The sequence below is a fragment of the Camellia sinensis genome, chromosome 3 (genome assembly GCF_055761805.1).
Source record: "Camellia sinensis isolate YWXY chromosome 3, ASM5576180v1, whole genome shotgun sequence".
NCBI classification, from domain to species: domain Eukaryota; kingdom Viridiplantae; phylum Streptophyta; class Magnoliopsida; order Ericales; family Theaceae; genus Camellia; species Camellia sinensis.
In genome coordinates, this window is record NC_138963.1 from 99,921,935 (window position 1) to 99,947,570 (window position 25,636).

The 25,636-nt window shown below is 36.6% G+C and overlaps 2 protein-coding genes and 1 long non-coding RNA gene across 5 annotated transcripts; 1 reads left to right on the top strand and 2 right to left on the bottom strand.

The window, feature by feature from the left end:
- Nucleotides 1-5,168: 5,168 nt before the first annotated feature.
- On the bottom strand, nucleotides 5,169-10,206 carry LOC114287119 (uncharacterized protein At1g01500). Of its 3 annotated transcripts, none has more exons than XM_082920471.1 (3): nucleotides 9,809-10,206; nucleotides 7,986-8,800; nucleotides 5,169-5,805 (listed from the first exon to the last, which is right to left on the bottom strand). In XM_082920471.1, exons 2-3 carry the CDS (start codon nucleotides 8,697-8,699, stop codon nucleotides 5,578-5,580), a joined length of 942 nt encoding a protein of 313 aa, XP_082776597.1. In that variant the 5' UTR covers nucleotides 8,700-8,800; nucleotides 9,809-10,206; the 3' UTR covers nucleotides 5,169-5,577. The 3 variants fall into 3 exon arrangements, with proteins under 3 accessions (XP_082776597.1, XP_082776599.1, XP_082776598.1); XM_082920473.1 differs by lacking the exon at nucleotides 9,809-10,206 and adding an exon at nucleotides 9,518-9,691; XM_082920472.1 differs by lacking the exon at nucleotides 9,809-10,206 and adding an exon at nucleotides 9,054-9,268.
- A 1,608-nt stretch (nucleotides 10,207-11,814) lies between these two features.
- On the top strand, nucleotides 11,815-12,681 carry LOC145821721 (uncharacterized). Its single transcript, XM_082918274.1, has one exon. The coding sequence runs from the start codon at nucleotides 11,815-11,817 to the stop codon at nucleotides 12,679-12,681; it is 867 nt and encodes a 288-aa protein (XP_082774400.1).
- Nucleotides 12,682-22,978: 10,297 nt separating this feature from the next.
- Nucleotides 22,979-24,309, bottom strand: LOC145821076 (uncharacterized). The gene is made up of 3 exons (XR_014363114.1): nucleotides 23,735-24,309; nucleotides 23,588-23,637; nucleotides 22,979-23,263 (listed from the first exon to the last, which is right to left on the bottom strand). It is a non-coding gene; the product is annotated as an uncharacterized LOC145821076 (long non-coding RNA).
- Nucleotides 24,310-25,636: the final 1,327 nt, after the last annotated feature.

Sequence of the window (25,636 nt, forward strand, 5' to 3'; positions counted from 1 at the left end):
GGCTGCAGAACGTTTGGTCGGAATAACCAAACACTTTACTCTAGGTTGGCAGGAAAAACCAACTTAGAGGTTGGCTGGAAAAACCAACACCCCTCCTAAGCCTAGGATAAGGATCCAGGCTGCAGGACGTTTGGTCGGAATAACCAAACACTTTACTCTAGGTTGGCAGGAAAAACCAACTTAGAGGTTGGCTGGAAAAACCAACACCCCTCCTAAGGCCAGGATAAGGATCCAGGCTGCAGGACGCCTGGTCGGAATAACCAAACACTTTACTCTATGTTGGCAGGAAAAACCAACTTAGAGGTTGGTTGGAAAAACCAACACTTAGTACTCTTCAGTCGAAGTAAGGATCTAGGCTGAAGAGTGGTTGGCTGGAAAAACCAACACTTAGTACTCTTCAGCCGGAGTAAGGATTTGGGCTGAAGAATGGTTGGCTGGAAAAACCAATACTTATTGTTCTTCAGCCGAGATAAGGATCTAGGCTGAAGAGGTTGGCTGGAAAAACCAACACTTAGTACTCCTCAACCGAAGTAAGGATCTAGGCTGAAGAGTGGTTGGCAGGAAAAACCAACGCTTATTGTTCTTTTGCCGAGATAAGGATCAAGGCTAAAGAGGTTGGCAAGTATGGCCAGTCAGATTGCAAAGCTAAAACCGAGATATTTACCTCGGCTGGAAAATGTTATACTACATTCAGAATACTTTTAAAAAGTAAAGGCAAGCATAAGAGTAAACCAAAACAACAGTTCCAACAAAAGAAGATTTCATTGAAGATTCAAATCAAGTACAAAAGGAGGGGCCTCAGCCCTGTTACAACTTCTTTCCAAAATAGCAAAAAAGAAGAAAAATACATAAGTCAAGCAAACAGATCATCTAAATCAGCATCTAAAACCACCCGGTCTTCACCTAGAGGTAGCTCGGTTGTGGCAACCACGCTCTGGTTAAGCTCGGTTGGAATCACAACATCGGCCACAGTTGGCAAAGGTGGGATGGAGACCTCTGGAGTTGGGGAGGTAGACCTGAGACCGGGTTGAGTGTTGTCTTCTGGAGCTTCATCTTCATCCTCCTCCTCCAGAAATTGTTGCTGAATAGTAGCAGCATACTCCGGCAGTGAGCTCAGTATAAAATATGAAGGAGGTTTGAAGACCTCGGTCTCAGGTCCATGACCGAGCTGCGAGACAGCCCCCCTCCACCCGCATTTAAAGAACAGGTCGTTTGCAGTTTCACACTGCTTGATGTATAGGGCTTCACCATCTTTGAAACCGCGGTCCTCCGCATCCTCCAGCTTCTTCTCAAGCTTTGTTATTTCGGCATTCTTTTTTCCTTTAAGCTTGGCCAGCTCGCGCAGATATTTATCTTTCATCACGGCCAGGGCCTTTTGTTTATCAACATTAGCCGAGGTAACTAGCCTGGTGAATCGAGTCACCTCGGCCTCTAGCTCGGCCGTCTTCTGTTGGGTCTCTTTTAGCTTGGCCCCCTTTTCATTAGCCTCGGCCATGGCCTGCCTGGTGGTTTTGCGAAGTTCCAACACTCGCTTGTGAGCGATGTGATTTTTCTGTATGGCCTGCAAAAGGTTGGTAAGGCAATTTTCAGTACAACCGAGCAAAAAAGTTGTAAGAATTTGAAAGACAAGCAAAGGAGCTACTTACCAGCACCAAGGATTTTATGGACGAGCGAAGGGCCTTCAACTCAGTTAGGTGGTCGTGGTGCTCCATGTCAGGTGGAAGGCAAACGCTTTTGGCTAGATTGAATGCCATTAGGTGGTCCTTTTCGGTGACTACTGAATCAGTGTCCCAAATAGCACGGTTTTGAAAAGTGATCTTTAGAGTCCACTTAGAAGAGCTAGCTCGGTCGGAGCGCTCCGGTTGTGGGCTCAGTGGAAGGCTTGGTGGAGGGATGGTATCTTCTTTATCAACAAGGCATGGCTCGGTTGTGGAAGTCCGAGCACGCTTGCTTGGACGAGATGATGAAGGCTGAGCGGTTGGTAAGGCCACCACGGTCTCTTGTGGTTGGCTTGCTGGTGGTATCTCAGCTTGGTTTGTTTCGGTTAGAAGGCCTTCACTACTCTTTTCTTGGCCATTTCTTGTTCGGCAGTTAGTGGGATAAGATTGATTTGAGGCAATGATGGATCTGGCTCTGGCGAAGGTTCAAGGAGGAAATCGGTCACTCTGGTCTTCCTGCGGCCGCTATATCAGTAGGTCGGTTCGAAATTTAGTAGCTCGGCCCAACCTCTGTTTGGATAGCGGAGTGCGGCTCTAAGAACATTCAAGTTGGGGTAGCTGTATTGGAACTTAAGAAAGTTCAAATATGCATGAAAGAAAACAACAGTTAGTTCGGTTCATAAAGTGAAAACTGAGGTAAAGAAAAGCATGCAATAAAGCCGAAGTAACCCTACCTGCTACACCCTTGTTCCAATTTATTCTGTGACCAGGGATCTGGGCTTGATGGTCCTCAAAGTTCTCAGATACCCAAAAGAAGTCGTCATCATTCACATCTTTATCTGGGGTATCCTTTATTATTTTTTCACGCCGGCGCCTTATTCTTAAATAGTAAACCCAGCCATCTTCGGCCGATCCTATGGAGTATTGATGGAAGAGCTCGACTAGACCAAGATTAAGGCCAACCCGACGGTTTAACTCGGCAATACCATTTATTATGCGATAAGAATTTGTGGAAAGTTGGGTAAGGTAGAGCTTGGTTTGTCTAAGAAATTCACAAAGAAGGGGTTGTACAGGGAATCGCAGACCGCACTCTATGATGGAGATAACGTTAAAAGGGACAAAGCCTTGTTTTCCCCAGGGAATGGTGTCTAGTTCGGCTAGTGAAAAGTGGACATCATCCGGAAATTGGTAGTCCTTGCGGAATTCGGCTATAGCCCCTGGTGAGTTTACTAAAAACCTATATTTACCCATTGATTGTTAAATTAACAATAAATTAGCTGAAGGATTAGCTCAGTCAAGAAAGGACGCCTAGTAGCTCGGTTGAGCAATCAGAGGAGTGCCTGACCAACCTAGTCAGAGTCTGCAAAGTAAAAAAGAACGGTGTTAAGCACAGATCGTGGGACCGTGCTACAAGAAATATAGGCAAGATAAATAAAGTCCTAGCTCGGTTAAAAAAGTCCTAGCTCGGTTACATGGACTTAGCTCGGTTTAAGCAAAGGGCTTTAGCCCGATCGAGCCATTGAGGTAGCAATCTTAGTTTGGTTTGAACTAAGGGAGCTGGTTTAGCCCCAAGATATAGCTCGGTCGATGGTTGAGGTTTTCTAGTGCGGCATTGTGCAAACCTAATCTAATTCGCTAGCTCGACTAAGTAAAGCAAAAGGTTCTTAGACCTACTTGAAACAACAAGTGTTCATGAAATCTTAGCTCGGTTGTTCAGTTTTGCTAAAGCTCGCACCTATTTCAAACTACTTTCTAGTCCGGTTAGAGTATGATTTCAGATCTAAGATGTCACAGTTCAGTTTTTCAGTAGTGGTGGGTATCATTCAAGTTGTTCTTACTCGTTTCAGAGAAAAACTATTTAAAAAAAAGAAGAAAGAAGAAGTGTTGTGGGAAAGCACATATAGTACATGTAAAATATTCAAACGGAAAGCAAAAAGGGATTGGGCTACTTACAAGTTTGAAGACGAGTTGATGAAGACCAAAGCCACGAGAGAAAGCTCTTTTTAGGGATTATGTTTGGGAAAAATGGAGGTTCAGAGAGAAGGAGATGAATTGTATGAATGATTCAAAACGTAGGGGTGTTTTGTAAAAATGGAAAGAAAAAAGGCGGGACTGTTCAAAATACACGAAGTACGAAGACGGCGTGACAGCTACGCTGAGCTAATGACAGTCTGCCACGTGGCCATAGAATGGGAAGCGGTTCAGTACAGCAACCAAAGAGACGTTTTGACCGGATGTGTTAAAGTAGCCTGGTGTGAATTTAGCTCGGTTGGAATGCTAAAGTTTTTAGCTCGATTGGAAGGCTAAAGTTTTAGCTCGGCTGGTAGCAGGTAATCCCTATCATGCTGCGCAGATGGAATTAAGGGGCAATTGAGAGGGTAATTTATATATAAATTGGGCCGAGCTAGGTAACGGGCTATTCTATGGGCCACGGTTAGAAGGGCTGAGTAAAAGGGCCTTGTAATTAGTCCGGTCTGAAGGAGCTTGGTGGTTAGCTCGGTCGCCACGGTTGGCGCGGTAACAGTTAGCTCGGTCATACTATGTTGGGCCGAAGTATGTTGAGCTTTCCTTAGAACCTTGTTATTGGTTAGCTCGGTCCAAGCTCATTGTGGATAGCACGGTTTCGGACAACCCAGTTGGAATGTCAGCTGAGGTACACGTGCAGTGAAAGGAAGAACCAAGCTAGTTGGAGCTCGGTCTAGTCTACGGCTTTAGCGTGGCCATGTTATCTCGGTCGTATTGACATCCAACCGTGGTAAAACCATCTCACTTGGTTAAAGCAGTGAGGGGGGTGTTGAGGTATAAGCATTATCTTTCAAGAATGTGATTCCTAGGAGGACTCTACATGGAGGAGTAAGAGTCGTACTAGGATTGTGCCACACGGAACCTATAAAAGCTCACAACATCACCTGTGGAGAGGTAACACAACTTTGATTCCCGAACATACAGAGCTTTTTGTCTATTTGTCTATTCTGCTGACTTAGGCATCGGAGAGGTATCCGACACATACTGTCGGCTAGCTCACGTTTGTGTTTTCAGGGAGTAAAGCGACGTCATACGGAGGAGCACAGACTTGATCAACAGGATTATACGAGAAAGTTTATTTCTTTCCCGTACACTTCACATAGGCTATAGACAAAGACCTGTGCTCATCAAGGTCTTCTACAGTACTACCTACAGCTTCTGCGTGAATTCAACAACGTTCTATTTTGCTTTACTTATCGAGAGGGCAATCAAGTGGTGAATGTTTTTGTTACTTTTGCAGCCACCCTTTTGCGAGAAGAATTGTTACACCATTCCCTTTAATTTTTAACGCTTTTTTGAAGAGGGATTGGTGTAGCCCTTCTAATGTTCATTTTATTTCTAATGTATTGAGCTTATCTTTTTAATTTAATGCACTCGTTTTTGTGGCAAAAGAAGAAAACAAAGTGCATTTTCAATACTGAAGTCTCATGTGTGTGTTTTTTGGAGAGAGAGAGAGAGAGAGAACCAGCGCAACAGTAACAAGAATGATTCAAGTGTGTCACATTTATTAACAAAGCCATCGAAGGGACCTCTGAATCTGTTTCCATTACCAAAACTTATTACTATTGACAACTTCATGAACTAAAACAAAAACGAAAAAATTTAGTGACTAGACGTCAGAGTCTGCTACGTACAATAGCTACACAAAGAGGATCTTGCCACAATAACAAGCTATGTCCTACAACATCTCAAGTGCAGGAAATCTCAGGAAAATTCCCACATTCATTGAAAGTACCTTCAAACAAGGTTACCAATTTATTTCAGACCAAAGCCTCTCAACTGCTCTAAAAAACCAAGGAAAGCCTACATTCAGGAACCCGTTAGGTTAGCAGGCTTTTAGATTATAACAGAGCATAATAGATGATGTTTGGTTGGCAAACAATGAAGATATAGATTATAGTAGTCGTCTTCTGAAGTTTCGGGTGGTTCCTTGGTAGGTTCGAACCAGCAAGCCCACTCCTATCCCAATTCCAAGACAAACGCTTAGGCCAATTCCAACACCGACCCTGACACCGGCATTGAACCATGACAGTTCCCCATCTTCACCTTCCAAATATTCTGCTCCCTGGTAAAGGTTGTTGTAGTCGTCATTTTCTGGTTTATAATTTGGGTAATCCGATACCTGCACATATATGAAAAGCAGGATATTTGGTGAAAATGAAAAATGAAATTGAAGAATGGGAAATTTTCTTTAAATGAACATGAGAGTCATTGATCTTCAGTAAAATTCCAATACACGTTTCACATATTACCATACTTCTATATATTTTTATTCATTTTTCACATATTTCACTACAGTTCCTATGCATACACCAACATTAATCATCGCCCATTGGGCAATAGTTAGCATTTTTCTTTGAAATTAAAGGCCTTTGGGCCTGAACAGAGGCACATCAACTCTCTCTCTCTCTCTCTCTCACACACACACACACACACACACACACACACACAAACACACACACACACACAGAGTCAACTTCCCATTCTGGCTATCAAGTTAGATGAAATGCCAGTAAGACTCTAAGCGTAAGAGGCATATGATACTGCTGTCTCTCCTTCCAGTCATAAAAAAGAAACTCAAACAATAGCTTATGGCCATGTTTGGATTTGGGATTTTGAGGAGGGATATGTGAAGGGAATGGAAAAGGAAAAGAAAATATGACAAAGAATTAGCTTCTAGTTCATTTACTTTTCCCATCCCTTTTCCTTTCCCTCTGCAAATCTCTCTTGAAATCTTTGATCCGAATACAGCCTAAAAGCAATATTCTTTTTATTGGTTTGTAGTCCACAGGTCTTGTTACTATAGGTCATGTCAGAATATGCTTTGGGGCCAATGAAGATGTATCCCAAAAGAAAATTATTATTATTATTATTATTATTATTAATATATTCATTATTGATGTCGAATAGTATTTTTTAAAAATTTTTTTCTTGTTGGGTGGGAGAGGGGGTTGCGGCTGAGATGCATCTATTTTAATGTATTTCAAGCATTAAGGGCAACAGAGTATTCATGTAAATTTTGGCCAGTAATTACCGTAAGGGATCTAATTTTTATGTCACCTTTTATTTAAAATTTTAATTTTCTAATTTTACACAAACTTGAACACTTAAGAATGGTACTGGACAGCTGTGAACTGCAATGAAATTGTTCCTAGATGAAAAAAAGACGGGCAAAAGCAGAAACTAAGGGTCATACAAGCAAAGACAACCGTGTGAGAGGTGAGTTCATTTACACTCATATTTCAAACACACGAGTAGAAAATTTGTAGCATCTATCAGTACAATATATGCAATAGCAGGACAACAATACTAGGAACACAAACCAAATACAAAACCGGATTACTAAAAGCACATGAATGGACTAGATTTTACAAGCTTTGTTGGTGGGGCCCACTTTTCAAAAATCCTATCCATCAATTTAGTTTCTTAGGCTGGTTCTGTTTTTTTTGCTAGCCGAAATGAGAGTATCAAAAAAAGAAATACAGAAAGAGCACCGTTGAGAATATAGATAAATGGTGCAATCATCTGGATAGCATCCAACTCCATCTCAAAACTTACAATCACATGAAGCAAAACAAACACAAGATCCAGTATATGATTGTCAAGGAAGGTTTTTACCAAATAGAATTGTCATTTTCTCGAATATAGTAATGGCTAAACATGGATTTTGGCATGATTCTAATAAGAATCGGAAAATAATATCATGTTTACAACACAACCTCTCTAAAAAAAAAAAGAGTAAATATTAAGGTTGTACGAAAGATTACTAATGGCCTTTTTTTGTTACTACTTTGGTGAAGTCATGACCAAGATGCCTGTCACAAATCTTACTTTTCTCATTAATAGAAGAGATAGGAAAGTAGTTGGTAAGTAATTAGGCATATATTAGCAAGTGCAAAACAAACAAATTTGCCCTAATGATTTAGTGAAATGGTATTAAAGATATAAGGCGTATATGATCCTGGTGGTGGTAAATGAAAACAATACCATAGAAAACAAGAAGGGTTATTATTGTATTTTTCTCTAACTTAGAAACATGTGCCAGACAGCTCCATGCTCTACTGACCCCCATAGGATAAGATTTTATATGCTTGTCACCGGCTCACACCATCAAGCACTTTCTGAAATTAAGACATTGCTGCAACAAAATAGAGTATTTGACTAGCCACAACAGAATGTGAAGTAGACATGGGCAAAGTTAATGCTATAGTAAAGTTTTTGATGAACTGAACGTTGACAACTTGGAAAATCAAAAGCGCATTAATGATTTCAATTTTTTAAGATTCAATACTAAGTTTTTACCTGTAAAGCAAGACCGGATGGAACATCTTTCTGGCTCTCAGCTGCCTCATATTCTGGTATTGAATCCAACATTCCCATCCTCTTTTGCTTCTTGCGAAGACTAAGCTGCACGGTTTTAGTTAGGATAATTGGTTTACCCAGAAAGCATCCAGCAACATAAACCTCGATTTTTGGCGAGGCTGATTCCAGATCCATGGGTCGTTTCCCCTTCAAAAACCCGGTTCCAGCAACTATGTCGGATTCACAATTCATACTCCATCCATGGCCATGAGTCTCCGACTCCCTAATTGAACCATTTCTAGTGCACAACTCTAGTACTCCAGATAGCAATAGAACATCCTTATCGAAAACTTCAAATTTCACACTCCCAGTCATTCTTATGCTATCAGTAGAAACAAATGTAACCTCTTCGGATTTCTTATCCAACCGATCCCTTCTAAGAAGGGAAGACACACCATCTGAGTAGATGCTATTTCTAGCACCATTTACTTCAAGTAGTGTGTCGCGATTTAATGGAATGTGGTTCAGTGTGAGGTACTCAGGACTTGAATCATCTATTTCACATTTGCTAACTCTCACGTAAAAGACTCTTAAATCAAGCCAATACAATGATGATACCTTAATGCTATCCTGGTAAGAAGAGTACCTCATCGTGTTGTGGCTGTTCTCGGCCAGTCCATTTCCATTCACTGAATGGTGAGAAGAATTCTCCATTGAAGAAATCAATCCTATTTTTCATTGAAATTTATCAGCATGGATTGAGATGATACCTCGGAAAAACCCAGATAAGTAGGACTCATACGAGTAAAGGGAACCTGTAAAAATGTCAACAGCCATATCAAAGCAATTCATGGAAAATAATTCAGACATGGAAACACCAAGAAACAAAGAAATCACAAATCCAGAAACAATACAGAGAGAGAGAGAGAGAGGTTTAATTGAAAAGAGATGGAATCAAATCATCAGTAGGATGAATAAAAACACTATGTTTGGTGCAAACTAAACCATATAAGAGAAACCCAATTGCGAGAGAGAGAGAGAGAGAGAGAGAGTGAGAGAGAGAGAAACCCTTGACAGTAGTGGGGGAGAAATAGAAGCAACTCAACCCAGAAGAAATTAAACCCACCAAAACAAAAGATTTTTTTTTTTTAATGACGAGGAACTTGCATAGCTCCAAGTCATTGTACTTTTAGGTTACGGTTCGGGGTTCGTACATATGGACAAGTGTCAAATGTTCCTAAGCAGCTTATGAACAAGTGTCAAATGTCCGATTAAGTTAAACTAACTTATTAACCCGTAAACATTCTTTCCAAAAAGATAAATAAATAAAAAAGACAAAGCTATTTTAGACCCTTCTTGGAGGATAAACTGCAATACCTACAATCACTTACAAGTTACATGTATCAGGTAAAAAGAAATTAATTAATCAGAAGACAACCCAACAAAGCAAAAACATTTTTAGCAAAGAAAGAAACTGAATAATTCATTCAGAGAAAAAAAAAAGGAGAAAATTCTACAACAGTGAAACCTACCAGCAGCATCAGATATCGAACTAAAAAACAGATAAAATTCTCAATTTTCTTCATTTTATATGATAGATTTTCAAAGTGATGAGAGATTAAGACCCAAAAAACACCATTCCAAGTGTGATTATCGAACATAAGGAAGAAAAAATCAAAGTTAAACACGCACAGAATCCAACAAAATTGTCGGCGATAGACGACAAATCATTGCACGTCAAAGAAACAAACAAAACAGTTATTGTATTCTCAACACACACACACACACCCACCCATCAGAGCTAACGAAAATCAGAATCATACCCTCTTTAATCCGAAATATAATCGAATTGAGGCCACCGGAGGTCTCTGGAATCGCTTTCGAAGCACAAAACATATAGAACGAAACAGGGGTTTTGATTTTTTACGCCCTCAGATCGTAATCATTCGCACTCAAGATGATTTTTCAGTTACATAATAAGAATAAAAAGAACAACCCAAGTCCTCAAATTTGAAGAGTAAAAATGGGTTGTTCTTTGAATTTTTATTTTTTTTTTTTTCTTTCTCTAATCAAATAGGAGTATATATCTATTTCCTGAGCTGGAGACTGCTTATTTGTTTGTCTTCCAATATTCTTATTTTTCTGTCTTAAATTATTTATAATTATTAATTAATATGAAAATTTAAAAATTTAAAAATTTTAAGAGATATTTAATAATTTTGGTTATCAAAAATTTGATATAAAAAAATAAAAATATTTAAAGACAAAGAATCTTTAATAGTAGTAGTATATACTTGGATTTAGACAGTCTGGTGGGAAGTGGGGCCACTACATATATGATATTCCTCATATCCTCAGATCTTATCCTAGAAGTAAGAGAAAGCACTGTTCCACTTTTTTAACTCAAAAATTATTGAGAATTTTCATTTTATAATTTAGATTTATTATATATATATATATATTTTATATAGATTTCGTACTATATAAATTAATCTTCACATTCAATCACTTATTCAAAATTTTTTTAAATGGATTAATCTGGATTTGTAGATTAATTCATTCAAAAATGACCTTAAAAAAATTAAAATATATATAATTAAATTCTATCTTTCATAATTGGCAGAAGTAAAATATGAAAAATGATTATTACCTGATAATTTTACTATTTTATTTTTTGAATAATGTTATACATGCAAGTTATGATTATGAGGTTTTTGTGAATAATACTCTACATGCAAGATATGATATAACTCAATCTTATGGGGCCAGGGGTTGGTGTTGTGTTGTATCCGTATAGGTGTGTCTCAAGCTTCTTTTTTTTTTTTTTTAATGATTTAAATAGTTTATATTGTAAGATTTCTGAAATATATTATTCATACAAAAATTTAGGTCAATTGAACATATGGGACCCATGATCAACCTTAATTATTTTTAAAAAAATTATTAAAGTTATACCAATTGTTTATTTTTGTTTAAAATAAATATAACTTTGTTATGGGTTACAGATATCTAATTAATCTTTTTTTTTTAATGTATGATCTACTCAACGAACCTTATAATATGAACAGTTTAGATCATAAAAATAAACTCGAGACACTCCTGGACTGGCTTCACAACAGGCATGCTGCACCTACCCCAAGTCCATCTTATGGGAGTTTATAACTAAAAAAATGATTTATAACCAAATATTGCATAAAGTATAGCCAAAGAGCTTTTGGATCATAATCATAACTAACACCATAATGTGTGTAACTAAGTTATAATCAAATAGTAACTAATATTTCAATAAGTCATAACTAAAAACCTCAAATGTCATACTTATTAGACACATGGTACACACTCTATAAAATTTCTTTTTTATTTTTATTTTTATTTTTAAAGGTTGATTTACATTAGTCTTAAATATATACAAATCCAATAGAAAAAGAAAAATATAGGTCTCAAATTTTTTATCAAATGAATGACCAAATATCTCACATGAGTGTGGGTACAATTCATTTGGTAAAAAATTTAGTATCCCTAACATTACCCATAGAAAAAAGTGTGAGTTGGAAATGGATTGACCCATAATTAGTTGATCAATATCCTACCCTAATTATAGGATATATGATCTACCATGTATAGCCGGCTTTATGCCTATATATTGTAATGTCCATAATGAATAAAAAATAAGAAAAAATTATTCTCCAAACGTGTTGTTTTTCATGGTATCAGAGCAAAGTTCTATCTTCTAAGAATTATATTAGAAGTTAGAGTTCGATTCTGGGATCACGTTTGGTGTTTCTTTTTGTTCATTCCATTACAGATTTAGTGTTTCTTCCTTACTACTATGTCTGGTTTTATCGAAACTGATACGGGTTCTCAAAATGAGGATAAACCCATACCCTTCTATATTAGATCTCATACACATGAGTCCTCTTATACATCTCTCATCATTCCTAAACGACTTGATGGAACAAACTACATAGAATGGTCTCTAAATGCAGAGATCAAGATCCGTGGAAGAAAACATTGGGGATACATCTCAGGAACCAGAGTAACTCTAGCAGATACCAAGTCGGAGGCATATGAAGTTTGGGATGATGCAAAGTCCCTAGTTAAGTCTTGGCTCCTTGATATAATGACAAAGGATATTCGATTTCTTTTCCTTCTTCTTCCTACTGCAAATGAGATATGTGAGGCCGTCAAGCGTACATATATAGTCGAGCAAGATGCGTCCAAGGCCTATCAACTACACTGTGAGGTAATTTCTATATGTCAAAATGGGGGTTCAATCATCTCTTATTTTGGGAAATTACTGATTATATGGCAGGAACTTGACGCTATTGATGAATGTATCATGGAGTGCGCTAATGATATTTTAAAATATACCACAAAGGTTAATTCTCGACGTGTGTATATTTTTTTGGCTGGAATTGATTCTCAACTTGATGAAGTTTGTGGTCGTATTCTTAATACCAAACCACTCCTAAACCTACATACAGTTTATGCAACTGTTTGTACGGAAGCTAATCATCAGGGTGCTATGCTCAGAGACAAGATTAGAGAAGGAGCTGCCATGGAGACTAGGACAACTTCTATTTCCAAGAAAGACCTGAAGTGCACTCACTGTAATGGCACTAGACATATCATAGAAACTTGTTTCAAACTTCATGGGTGTCTAGATTGGCATCCTAAGAGCAAGAAGGCATCTTAGACCAACTCTCAACCGAAGGGAAATCTCACTACTGCCTTGGACTTTAATGCCCAATCAAGTATGTCACTTACTAGCAATAGTGATTGGATCATTGACTCAGGTGCCACAAATCATATGACTTGTGATCAATACCGATTTAGTCATATTTCCTCTGAATGTCCTCAAACCTCCATCACCAATGCCAATGGTATATCGTCTCCAGTCATGGGGATTGGTACCATTCGAATATCTCCTACTTTAACGATTCAAAATGTCTTATTTGTGCCATCATTAAACAGTCATCTTCTCTCTGTTACTCAATTAACCAGATCTCATAATTGTGGTACTCTGTTTTTCCCTACTCACTGTGTATTTCAAAGCATCCATACCAAGGAGAAGTTTGGCAGTGGTAAACAAAGTGGTGGGTTGTTCTATCTGAAAGATGGGTTCTCATCTACCAGGAATGGAAGAGCTCAAGTTGCTACTGCAGATTTGCTAAATAAGAATAAGACGACAATTTAGATATGGCATCGGAGACTTGGACATCCTTCATTTCACTATCTCAAGAGATTATTTCCCTTTTTATTTTGTGGCTGTATGGTTTCTGATTTCCATTGCAAAACTTGTGTATGGAAAAAGGCCACCGTACCTTTTTTCCATTAAGTAATAATCAAGCCACAGTACCATTTGCATTAGTTCATTCTGATGTCTAGGGACCAGCTCCAATTTCCACTCTTAATGGAATGTGTCGGTTTGTTACTTTTGTTGATGATTGCACATGCATGATTTGGGTTCGTCAAATAAAACACAAGAGTGATGTTTGCTCAATTTTTTAGCAGTTTCATCAAATGGTGCTCACATAGTTTGGCATCAATATTAAGGTCCTACATACTAATAATGGAGGAGAATATTTTAAACATGATCTCAAGGAATTCCTAGCTTCTGTGGGTATTCTTCCCTAAACCTTATGTCCAGACACCCCAACAAAATGGGGTAGCCAAAATGCGGTTGATAGTGTTCTCTCTTTCAGTCGACCCTTAGATGCTCTGTTGGATCGTTGCCCTCTCCCACCAGTTGTTCTTTTTTCCTCAAAGATTTTTCGATGTGTGGTGTATGTCCATCTCCAACCTCTTCACCGGACTAAACTTGAGTCTCGTGCATTGAAGTGTGTTTTCTTGGGATATGGAATCCATCAGAAGGTTATCGATGTTATGATCCATTCACTTGAAAAATACATGTTTCCATGGATGTTGTATTCCGTGAAACTGAATTCTTTTATCGGCCCACTGCTCCTGATTTATCACTTCAGGAAGACAATTGTTGTGTGAAAAAATGATTAATCTTGTAGACCTACAAGCCTTTGATATCTCTGATAGGTCGAATAAATCCACCGAGGAAGAAGTAGCTACTGATTTGGCTTCAACTGTTGTAGAAGGTGAAATAAGAGGTTTGCTCTAGCCATTCCTAACACTACCCAAGTTCCTGTTGCTGAAGAAAATGACTATGTCTAGGATAATATAACATCTCCAAGTAGTTCCTTACAACAAATGGACCAATCTTCTCCTGAAATACTGTCAGAGGTATTTACTGATTCTGCTACCATCACTAGTATTGAATTCATACATGGTGATTGTTTTGAACCTCAAGTGGCCAAGTATCATCTTCCTGCTCGTTTTAATCGTGGTATGCCTTCCACCAAATATGAACCTGATCCTAAGTCCAAAGCCAAATACCCTATTAGTAATCACGTGTCATCCCAAAAACTATCCAAGTCATTTGCATCTTTTGTACAACAATTATCAACTGTCTCTGTTCCTAGTAAATTACAGGAAGCTGTAATAGATGTTAAGTGGGCTCAAGCTATGGCAGATGAAATGGCGGCACTTAAAAATAATGGCACTTGGGAACTTGTTCCTCTACCCAAGGGGAAGAAAACTATGGGATGTCGGTGGGTGTTTACAATCAAACATAAGGTAGATGGAACTATTGATCGACTAGTTGCAAAACGATATACTCAATCTTATGGAATTGACTATCAAGACACTTTTGCACCAGTTGCCCAGCATAACACGGTTAGAGTACTTCTATCTGTGGCAGCTAACCGAGATTGGAAACTTCTTCAATTTGATGTTAAAAATGCTTCTTTTTTTTTTCTTTTTTTGCATGGACACCTTAAAGAGGAAATCTATATGGATCCTCCTCCAGGTATAGAAGAGTATTTAAATATGACCATGATTTGCAAACTCAAGAAGGCATTGTACGGGTTGAAACAATCCCCCTATGCTTGGTTTGGGAGGTTTACCAAGTCTATGAAGAGCTTTGGTTACAAAAAAAGCAACTCAGGTCACACCTTGTTCTTGAAGCATAGAAAGGGAAATATCGCAGCTCTAATCATCTATGTTAATGACATGGTTGTGACAGGAGATGATCAAGAAGAAATGAAAAACTTACAACGACGCTTAACCTCGAAATTTGAGATGAAATAGCTAGGTGACTTGAAGTATTTCCTCGGTATTGAAGTAGCTCGATCAAAGAATGGCATTTTCTTATCACAACGAAAATACATTCTTGATGTTTTAACCGAAACAGGGATGCTCGGATGTAAACCTGCAAATACTCCTATTGAGCTAAATCACAATCTATTTCGGTGTCAAGATGCAGCTCCTACTGATCAAGGAAGATACCAACGACTTGCGGGGAAGTTGATTTATCTGTCTCATACTAGACCAGATATTGCATATGCAGTAGGTGTAACCAGTTAGTTTATGCATGATCCTCGTAAACCCCATATGGATGATGTGGAACGAATAATAAGGTACTTGAAATATGCTCTAGGTAAAGGATTGCTTTTCACCAAGCATGACCAACTGAAAGTAAAGGGTTACACTGACGCAGATTAAGTTGGTTCAGCTAATGACAGAAGGTCTACTTCAGGATACTTTACCTTTGTTAGAGGTAATCTTGTGACATGGAGGAGTAAAAAGCAACCAGTGGTGGCAAGGTCCAGTGCGGAAGCAGAATATAGAGGCATGGCACTTGGACTGTGTGAGTTACTTTGGTTGAAGAATATCCTGCGAGATTTGGGATTCAAGCCTTGGGATGCAATGAAGCTATATTGTGATAATACTTCTACTATTGCAATTGCCCATAATCCAATTCAGCATGATCGAACAAAGCATGTAGAAGTTGAAGTTGACAAAAATTTCATAAAGGAAAAACTTGATGCAGAGGTTATTACATTTCCTTTCGTGAGGTCTGAAGATCAACTAGATGATGTTTTAACCAAGGTCGTAGCCAGCAACACTTTTGATAACTCTTTGGACAAGTTAGGCATGTGTGATATACATGCTTCAACTTGAGGGGGAGTGTGAGTTGAAAAGATATGGCTTGACCCATTATTAGAGATATAGAATCTGTGTAGATATTATCGGGACTAATATGGTTGTTATTCCATAATTAGAAGGTTAGACTTGATCAATATCCTACCCTAATTATAGGATATATGATCTACCATGTATAGCCGGCTTTATGCCTATATATTGTAATGTCCATAGTGAAAAAAAAATAAGAAAAAATTATTCTCCAAACGTATTGTTTGTCAAAAAGATGATATTTTAGTTATTAAATTCAATATATATACTAGATATGTTATGTACATCTACGTTAAGATTAGTGGCTAAAATACAATTTTTTTGTCAATTTACTTAACAAAAATAGGTAAATGACTTATATTGAAGAAAAAAAAAATTAAAAGATTGGGGTTTAATTGATAAAATTGAAAATTAAAAATTTATTTTGTTACAAAGATAATATTATTATTATTATTATTATTTTTTTTTTCAATTACCCCCATGTTGTAAGAGGAGCTAATAGGAACATATTGGAATTTTTTTTTAAATGTTTGATTGAAATTGTTACAATTGAAATATAAAAAAGATTTTTTTATTTAAATTATGCCCAAATTTTAATACATAATTAATTAAAAAAAGCTTAATCTTAAAAATAGTGAACTTACTGCGTGCTTGAGCAGTTGGACAAAAGGATCCTTCTGTAATATAAATTTACATCCATTAACAAATTTAGATTGGACACTCTCAGTGAGTCTAATATCTTTTATTTATTTGAGATTTCATCATCGCTTTGAGTTTATTTTTGTTAGTGATTTGTTGTGTTTAAAATTTCACTGTATTTATAATTGATTAAGCTTGATTTTAATGTAATACTTTGCAATTAAAATTGCTTGTGTTAGTGTATATATAACGAAAGGTTCCTCTCCAATTCAATTTATGGATTCAACGTGGTCTTACTTTAATGATTCAATTTATTAATTTTTAAAATTGTGTTAATTATCAATGAGAAAATTAAAATTAAGACTTAGTTAAAAAATTAATTTATTGAATAAAAATAAACATATAAAAAAAATTAAGGGCAAACTATTACTGGTCAATAGGAAGTTTTTCTGAATTTCACCAGCAATGGAGTGACGAAATAATTACAGATTCATGGTTTTGAATAATTGATGCACTGCTGGAAAATCGATTTTTAGCGGCGTTTTAAAAACACCGCTATAGGTATTGAAAACGTCGCTAATTCTTTTTGTGACGTTTAGTATCAAACGCCGATGACGCGGCCGTCGCTATAGCTTTATGGCGTTTTGAAAACGTCGTTATATTAGTATATGCGGCGTTTTTAAAAACGCCGCTAAATGTCCTACCTAACTGTACTGTGACGTCATATGACATTTAGCGACGTTTTGGAAACGCCGTCAAAGACATTTATACATTTTAAAAATCTAACCGTTGGGGTAGGGATAGAGTGACGTTCAAAAAACGCCGCCATAGCCTTTATTTTTATTATTTTTATTTTTAAAGTTGTGCTAATTTTATATGCTTGAAAAAAATACCTGTCGTAAACAATTATTAAGAATTAATAATTGATGTTTATTAAAATAATAAATAAACTAAGTTTGAAAACAAAATTAAAAATAAAAAACAATGCAAGCTCATGTGACCATCACTTCTAACAACAGATGCTCCAAATCCCCATTTGAGCAATTCAATCTGTTTCAATTGACATTGTAGGTACGATGTGAATCTACAAGAATAGAAAGGTTGGGGGGAGAAGGGCTGCCCAACCAAAAACCAATAATGGAGTTATTTTGAAACATTACTAACATGTTTAACAAATCATAGCATAGTCCAAACCACATAAGATCACATGATTAAGTTACAAATTCATTGCTCATAAAGTGGTGATAGAATTAAACAGCAACTTTCATAAATGTAATATATTCACTTAGAGCAATATTTGAAAATTTTCTTCCCAAGACAAAATATTGAAAAAAATATTACAAAATAGCTTTCTAAATTTTGTGGAAAACTTTTAGAAAGGACCAGCCCACTCCGATGCAACACATTAATAACTATGTTCGAAGGACTATATGTGAGTACGTGTCAGTCACTGCCATGGAAATTTACTGAGGTCATAAGCTAGGAAAAACATGTGGTAATACAAGCAAAGCAACAGATTGAGAAAATCAAAAAGATATATCTCAATATTCAGGTAGCCATATTCAAAATGACGGAAAGCAGGAGATCACCCCTTAATCATCAAAATGCAGTATAACATTTATTTACACCAACAAATCAACATGTTCACAGCTCTATTTAAGAGTGCCCCCTTCAGCCAAGTGAATAACAAAATGAAATTCATTATCCTAAAATGAAGGCAATTAGATTATCACCTCTGACTCTGTTAGTTTCCGAAGCGAGCTTCCCAGAGAGCTCGAATGAAGGTTTTTGCTGGAAATCACAGTCAACTTATAAGCCAACAGAATGCATGCAGAAACATCAAATCTATCCGAACAAATACATGCAATATGATAAAGTTGAAAACTCAGAGAAATGAAATAAAAAATAAAAAAAATTTAAGGCTAATCTTTGCCCCTGCAGATGTCCTATCTTATGGACGAAAAAATTATTCAAATAATCAAATAATGCTACAACTTATAGCAGGTAGTAGACCCAAAAAAATATTACCTTCTCATTTTCTTGCAGGGCATCTTCAGCGGCCTTCATTTTAGCTACTGAATCATCATCACCATTCCTGCTCAAGTGAATAAACGTCTAATCAGAAACTGTATCAACAGAAAAACAACCAAACAAAGGTACATTAATGATAATATTAAGCTATTTACAACCGCAAGAAGTCACAATTATCCCTGGAATTAGATCAAATGAAAACTTAATGCTTCTACAGCAAGAAATCTGAGCCAAAATAGCTATTAGAGGAACGGCAAGAATTCAGAAAGAAACATAAATAATAAGAGAGTGCACTAAAAGAAACTGCTGAAAGAACTAAAAAAAGAAAACACCCAAATCTCTTAAAGAAGATATCCATCCTAGAATTCATATATAAAGCACATCTTTCAGACACATACAGAGACAGAATTCAACTTTTCTAAAATAGATATTTAAATTGTGTCCGTGTCCACGCTTCTTAGCTGTTAATGCAATTGTTGCCAATTTCAAATTTACCTAATACTACAATCTTCGATCAAGATTCTTTACTCTACCACCATAAATTTTTTGTGCTGCATGAATATGCTAATTATCAATAGAAATTCAGTTTGACCACATCAAAGAGTAAATTCAACTTAAATTGTGGTCTTGGCAGTATCCAGATTCTAGATACAGATATATCTCCATGAGAAAAATCACCAACAAACAGTCTGCTTCAGAGAATTTTGAGAGAGCTTCAACTATCCAAGTCAAATACAGAAGGATAGAAGTAAAGCTCAATTACATGTATTATGCATAGGTTACATAAAAACAAGATTTTGAGCAAATAAATAATTATATTATTTAAGTGCAATCATTGTTGATATTAAGCCTATCCTTTCTTGAGGATATATATATATATATATTTGGGGTGATTGACTGAATTGAATTACAACTTATTCAACATTGAGGCATAGATCTTAGCTTATTTAGATACAGAGAGTTCAGTCTACATTGAGGCATAGATCGAATGCAAGTCCTCTATTATTGCTGATTTGTTGGAGATTCAGACGAGTGCTTTGCATAAAGTTCAAAGACTATAGTTGTTTTTCTAGTGACTAAAGAGCTGAGACTAACTTGGATGACATTTAATTCTCGAGTAATTTTGTTTGGTTTTGTGCCTTGGAGGAATTGACAATTAAAGGGCACCCCGAGGAGAGGACAAATGAATGTTAGTTGTTACTCTCAAATGTGTCTCTATTTGCATAACTTTGTTGATGTTTTGTTGCAGTTAGTGTTTTCTAACTCTATGAATGTTTATTAAATTGAAGACAACTGGTAGAAGGTTGGTCTTGCTTTCATGGTACAGAAGGAAGAAAACAGTTGCTGATAAAATGAGCATATTTGAAATCTAAAAACTCAGATGAAATCTAAAGACTCACATAAGAAGGGCCTTTTAACTGCTCCTTCCTGCTCAATGTTTTATCTTGTTGTGTGTTCATAAAGAATTGGTAATTTGCCTCGGTAAGCTAGCTCCCAACATGGAGTAAAATGTTACTATCAATGTAAATGACTGCCTGATTAATCATTAGGATTGATTGGACAAAAGTGGAGATGCAATTGCCCAATTTCATTGAGAAAAAAGAAAAAGAAAAATAAGGATCATGAACTATAGGGCAAACCACATTCAGTTTAGTGAGTAAGCGAAGGGAAGATGTGGAAGTAGGATAAAGGTGTTATTTACCTTTTGCTTTAATAGTATTAGTACTACTGTACTACTAGTACTAGTCTACTGCTGCTGCTACTATACTGTTTCGCTGTTGTGTTATAGTTTCTCACTACTGAATATATTTCAAGTCTGATTCATGCAACTCTGCACACAGGTGGTTCTTGATTTAGATGAGACTCTAGTGTGTGCTTATGAAACATCTAGTTTAATGGTTTATTTTTTCTTATTGGCAAAAGAAAATTCTTTATTAATGAAACACGAAGTATAGAATACAAAAGCAACATTAATAAAGAGAAGTGAATGCACAAAATATCATAAGAAAGCAAATCCATCCCAATTAGATTAACAATGAAAGAAAAAAAGAGTACTAGCCAGAAATAGTAGAAGAAGAAGAACTAACCTAAAATTAGGGGTGTGATGGACCTTCCTCTTCCTGCAATTGATGTAATGTTGCAGCCCAAACTCATGAAGCTCAGATGGTTGGCTGGGGACCTTGACCCTCCTGTTGGCAAATGCATTGACAATGACTCTAACCATGTCTTCACCTGGGCTCTGTCTTCCTAACCTTGTGCCTATAAGTAGGAACACCAATGTAGAATATGAATAAGGACGCAATGAGTCCTACTGTAGGGACACCATACCCTAAACCCCAACCCAAGTTCTCTTGAATGTAGACAAGCCCAAGGGTGGCTACGAGTCCACCAATGAAGGAGCTGGACGTCCACCAATTGAAGAAAGAGACCTTGAGCTTCTTCTCATGGGGGTTGATGTCATCAAACTGGTTTGCACCAAAGGTGGAGATGTTGGGTTTTGTTCCACCAGCACCAACTGCTATGATGTAAAGAGCTGAGTAGAAGAATGCTGTTTGGGATGATGAGGCCTTGCATACCCCATTTGTGCATGTTGGTTTCCAAAATTTAATTGACACTGACATTGTCAGAAGTGCCATTCCCTGTAGTTGAGATCATTTTAAATGACTTGGTTGGCTTTACTATCAAGAAGGCCAAAGTGAAATAAAAATTGAATACATGTACAGCCATAAATGATAAATGTGCAAAAATTGTCTTGTTATCTGGCATTACAATTATAGTTTTAAATAATAGTATTGACATATTAGTTTTGGCTGTACAATTAAATATCAAATAATATCAAACTTATATATCAGATCAGTATCAGAAGTTAAAAATCCTAATACAGCTGATATTTAAAATCCTAGTCACAACATCAAACATATTCCCACTAATTCTAGTTGTCTAAATCAGCAAAAGTGAAACCTAAGCGAGGTCTCAACTGTCCGTCTTCCTAAGGAGGTTGATCTGAGAAAGTGAGCCACCGAGCGAGGCTTCACCTTTCCATCTTCTGATCCGATGAAATGGACTTGAGGCTTAATTTTGTTTATTTAATTGATTGGGATCAAAATTAACAAGATGGTTTAACACTACTGAAAATGCACTCCGACAATAACTTGCTAGTTTGTTCCAATGGAATTGAAGAAATTGGTTGGTATATATTTTCATGAAATAAAAAAGAGAAGAGAACTTTGTTTGGGCTATCACCTATGTGAGCTTGCAGAAGATATATGTATACATATATCGTTTGAAAATTACAATTTTACTTAAAAAGGGAAATTCTTGGTAAACAATTAAGGAGAAAAAAGGGAAAGAAAATGTCTAGAAAAAAAAAAAAATTAAAATCAGACTACATGCCATTGCAACAATTCAACAACTATCATAAATAATATAGACATTCTTTCTAGTAATGATTATGCCAAATGCAACGGTTTTTATGGTTTTCATTGATGAGTACAACTGTACAAAATTCATATCACTTTCAATCAATTGAAAATCATTTTCATTTTTCTGTCAACTCAAGCATTAAAGGAAAAACCACTGTATTAGCTTATTAATACAAATCATGTGGACGAGATTTTTATAGATCATTTCTTGATGATAGTATGATCAAGAAAGCCAAGCCAGAGCATGGACAACTGAACAATCCACGTCAGCTGAATAACAAGAATATATTTCTACAAGGAGGACAATTTCTCCCCAGTTACATAAAATGGTGATTTATTGTTTGGGTCGATATGATCTTGAGATTCATATTGCCTTCAACACTTTCTTTATCCAGTCATCATCTAACAGTTGATCCAAAGACCACATTTGTCGAATGGAGAAAGTGCTAGCTAGAGAGGATCATCTTCCATGATCTTGGTATTGGATTAGTAATCCAACATAACACGTAATTCAATATTTGGCTATGAAAATTGGGTTTTGAACTAATAATTCATTTAGACATGGTATTGCCCATATGGGTAGAATTCCAAGAAAAGGGTGAGATAAATCAAACAAATCACTAATTTGAAAATTCAGGATCATTAAATCATCTTACAATTATCTCATCAGTACCAAAACCAAAAAATGAATCAAACATTGAAGGAAGCTAGATAGAACATGATCTGAGCCATTAGAAACGCTATAATACAAAAAATAAATAAAATAAAATAAAAAATTTATAGCATCATTCATTCAAGAAATCAAACAAGACCATAATTCAATGCTCCGTTTGGTTCCTAAGTAAACAAAAGAAAACAGGAGGTTTACATCTTAAAATTTTCTCATTTTCATTCATTGTGAACCAAGGGAACAAGAAATCTCAAGAATTTAACCGTTTGCCTTTTTTCTTTATATTTTCCAAGAATCAAATTCAACGTGAAAATAACCATTTATAAGATTCCAAATGTATTTTACTTTTCATTCCTCTGTTTTTCTCAGAAAACAAACAAAGATGATTGTGCGAACAATGCCAAAAGTGATGGAATCTAAATTACCTGTAAATTGAAATCTGTAAATAACGCTCCAAATTTGTGGCTGATCTGATGAAACCAATACAAAGAGAAACACACAAAGAGGCAGAGAGAGAGCATTAATAATTTCAACATTAACTGTCGTTATGATGCTAAAAGCCTTCCTCTTATTTTATTCAGTCAATATAATTTCCAACTTGATCAAATTACATGATTTAGTGAGCTTAAAAGCCTTCCTATTATTTTATTCGGTCAATAATATTTTACGTTATCAGTTTGCAGAAAGGATGCAAAATGTTTTTGGAACTCTCTAGTTGACATGTTGATTTGCAATGCCTTGGCCAATAAGACCACAAATAGAGCGAGAGAAAGAGAGAGAGAGAGAGAGAGTACAGATTAAAGTTCAGATCTGAGCTTCTGGAAATCACTGATTCTCTGAATCTCTGCAAATGAGGATCAAGTAAGAATGACTTAAAAGATTGATTTCATAGATCTAAAGAGAGAGAGAGAGAGAGAGAGAGAGACGGTGGAGCTCGCTACCTTGCCAGTGCAGATGGTGTTGTCGATGGAGCTTCAAAATCGCTTCGATCTGAATCTTCGATGGAGCTTCGAAATCGCTTCGATAGAGCTTCGATCTGAATCTTCGATGGAGCTAAGAGAGGGTTGAGAGAGAGAGAGAGAGAGAGATGTGTGCGTATAAGGGTTGAGAGAGAGAAAGGGCTCAGATTTTAAAATGGAGCTTCGATCTGGAGCTTCGATGGAGCTTAGAGAGGGTTAAGAGAGAGATGTGTGCGTATAGGGTTGAGAAAGAGAAAGGGCTCAGATTTAAAAATGAAGCTTCGATCTGGAGCTTCGATGAGGGTTGAGAGAGATGTGTGCGTATAAGGGTTGAGAGAGAGAGAGAGAGAGAGAGAGGGGCTCAGATTCAAAATGTGCTTAAAAAAAAGCGCGTGTGGCTACCGCATTTCGAGGCGTTTCCAAACGCCTCCGATTATAAAACGACGTAGTTTTATTTTAAAAAAATATGCGGCGTTTTATAAACGCCGTTAAATATTAATAACAGTGACGTTTAAAAAAACGTCGTTAAAAAAACGTCACCATATCTCCTTTTTCCTGTAGTGATGGATAGATTTACCCTTGTACAGTTGGGACTTGCATCCTACATACATTGGACTTGCACTCAACTAGTTTTATCATCAACGAAAAGAGGGAGTGTGAGGTGGCAACGGGGAAGGGGTGGAAAGGCTTGGGTAGTTCTAGTGGCTAGGGTTTGGCTGGGTGGGTGGGAATGGTTTGGGGATGACAGATGGTTGGTCGTTTTGCACATCAAAAATAAAAACACATCAAAAATTTTCGTAGAATAGTGACATGTTTCAGTATTGATCCATGAGGACTACAATGCTAAGTTATTTAAATCTTTGAAATTAATTTTTAATTAATTTGAATGAAAAGAATATTTTATTTTAACTTACAATTAACTAAAAATAATTATGAAGAGAAAATAACATTAATTGGAGTTCAAGTATAGAAAATATAAGACTTGTACCTTTTAGGTCATTGGAAAAGTATTTAATTCCTTTATTATTAGAGTAGAAATCCTTTGATTGATCTTAGAATATTGATTGGTACATCATCTTGTTGTGAGATTAGAACTTTTGGGTAGCTTGTTGTTGGGGCTTCATTTTAGACTCTTGATTTGCCCAAAACAGGGTTCGACAAGAGAGTTACATATGTTGCAGTTTGAGCATCTAGGCTAATTTGCACAATTCGCTCGAACATAAGATTGATCGCTTGAGCGGTCTTTTGACTTTGGCAATTCTAAGTTTTGAGATCTAAGATATTGGAAGTTTGAATTCTTTGCTCGAGCGCACATTTGGTCGCTCGAGTGGTCTATTCCTCAAAAATCCTAACAGCGTATGAGCTTTATTCACCACTCAAGCATAGGTCTGGTTGCTCGAGTAGTATGTTCGAATTCAGGACGTAAAAGGCTACTTTTTAGTCAGATTTGTGGGCCCAAAACCTACTTTTTACCCCTACACTATATATAGACATATCTTCTCTTTCTTTACTCACTTTTTACACACATGTTCTCTCTCTCTCTCTCTCTCTCTCTAGGCTCTCTTCTCTCCTCCTTCCCTCTAAAACTCTCACTAACCACACAAATCTTCTGATCTAACCAATTTCAAATCATCTCCTCGCCTTGATTCTTTGAGTTGGATTGTAGAGCACATCGAGAGTTTCAATCTAATTGAAGTGGATCGATATTTCATCACTTTTGGATTTTGAGACTTTTTTTCCCTCTCCACTCGGTAGGGATTTTCTTAACATAGTACATGTATTTTAGCTTTATTATGTGCTACTTTGTTAGTTAGAAATGCTGAGAAAGTTAGGGTTTTGATTAAATTGATATTAATACATAAAATTGGAGGAAATTATCAAATG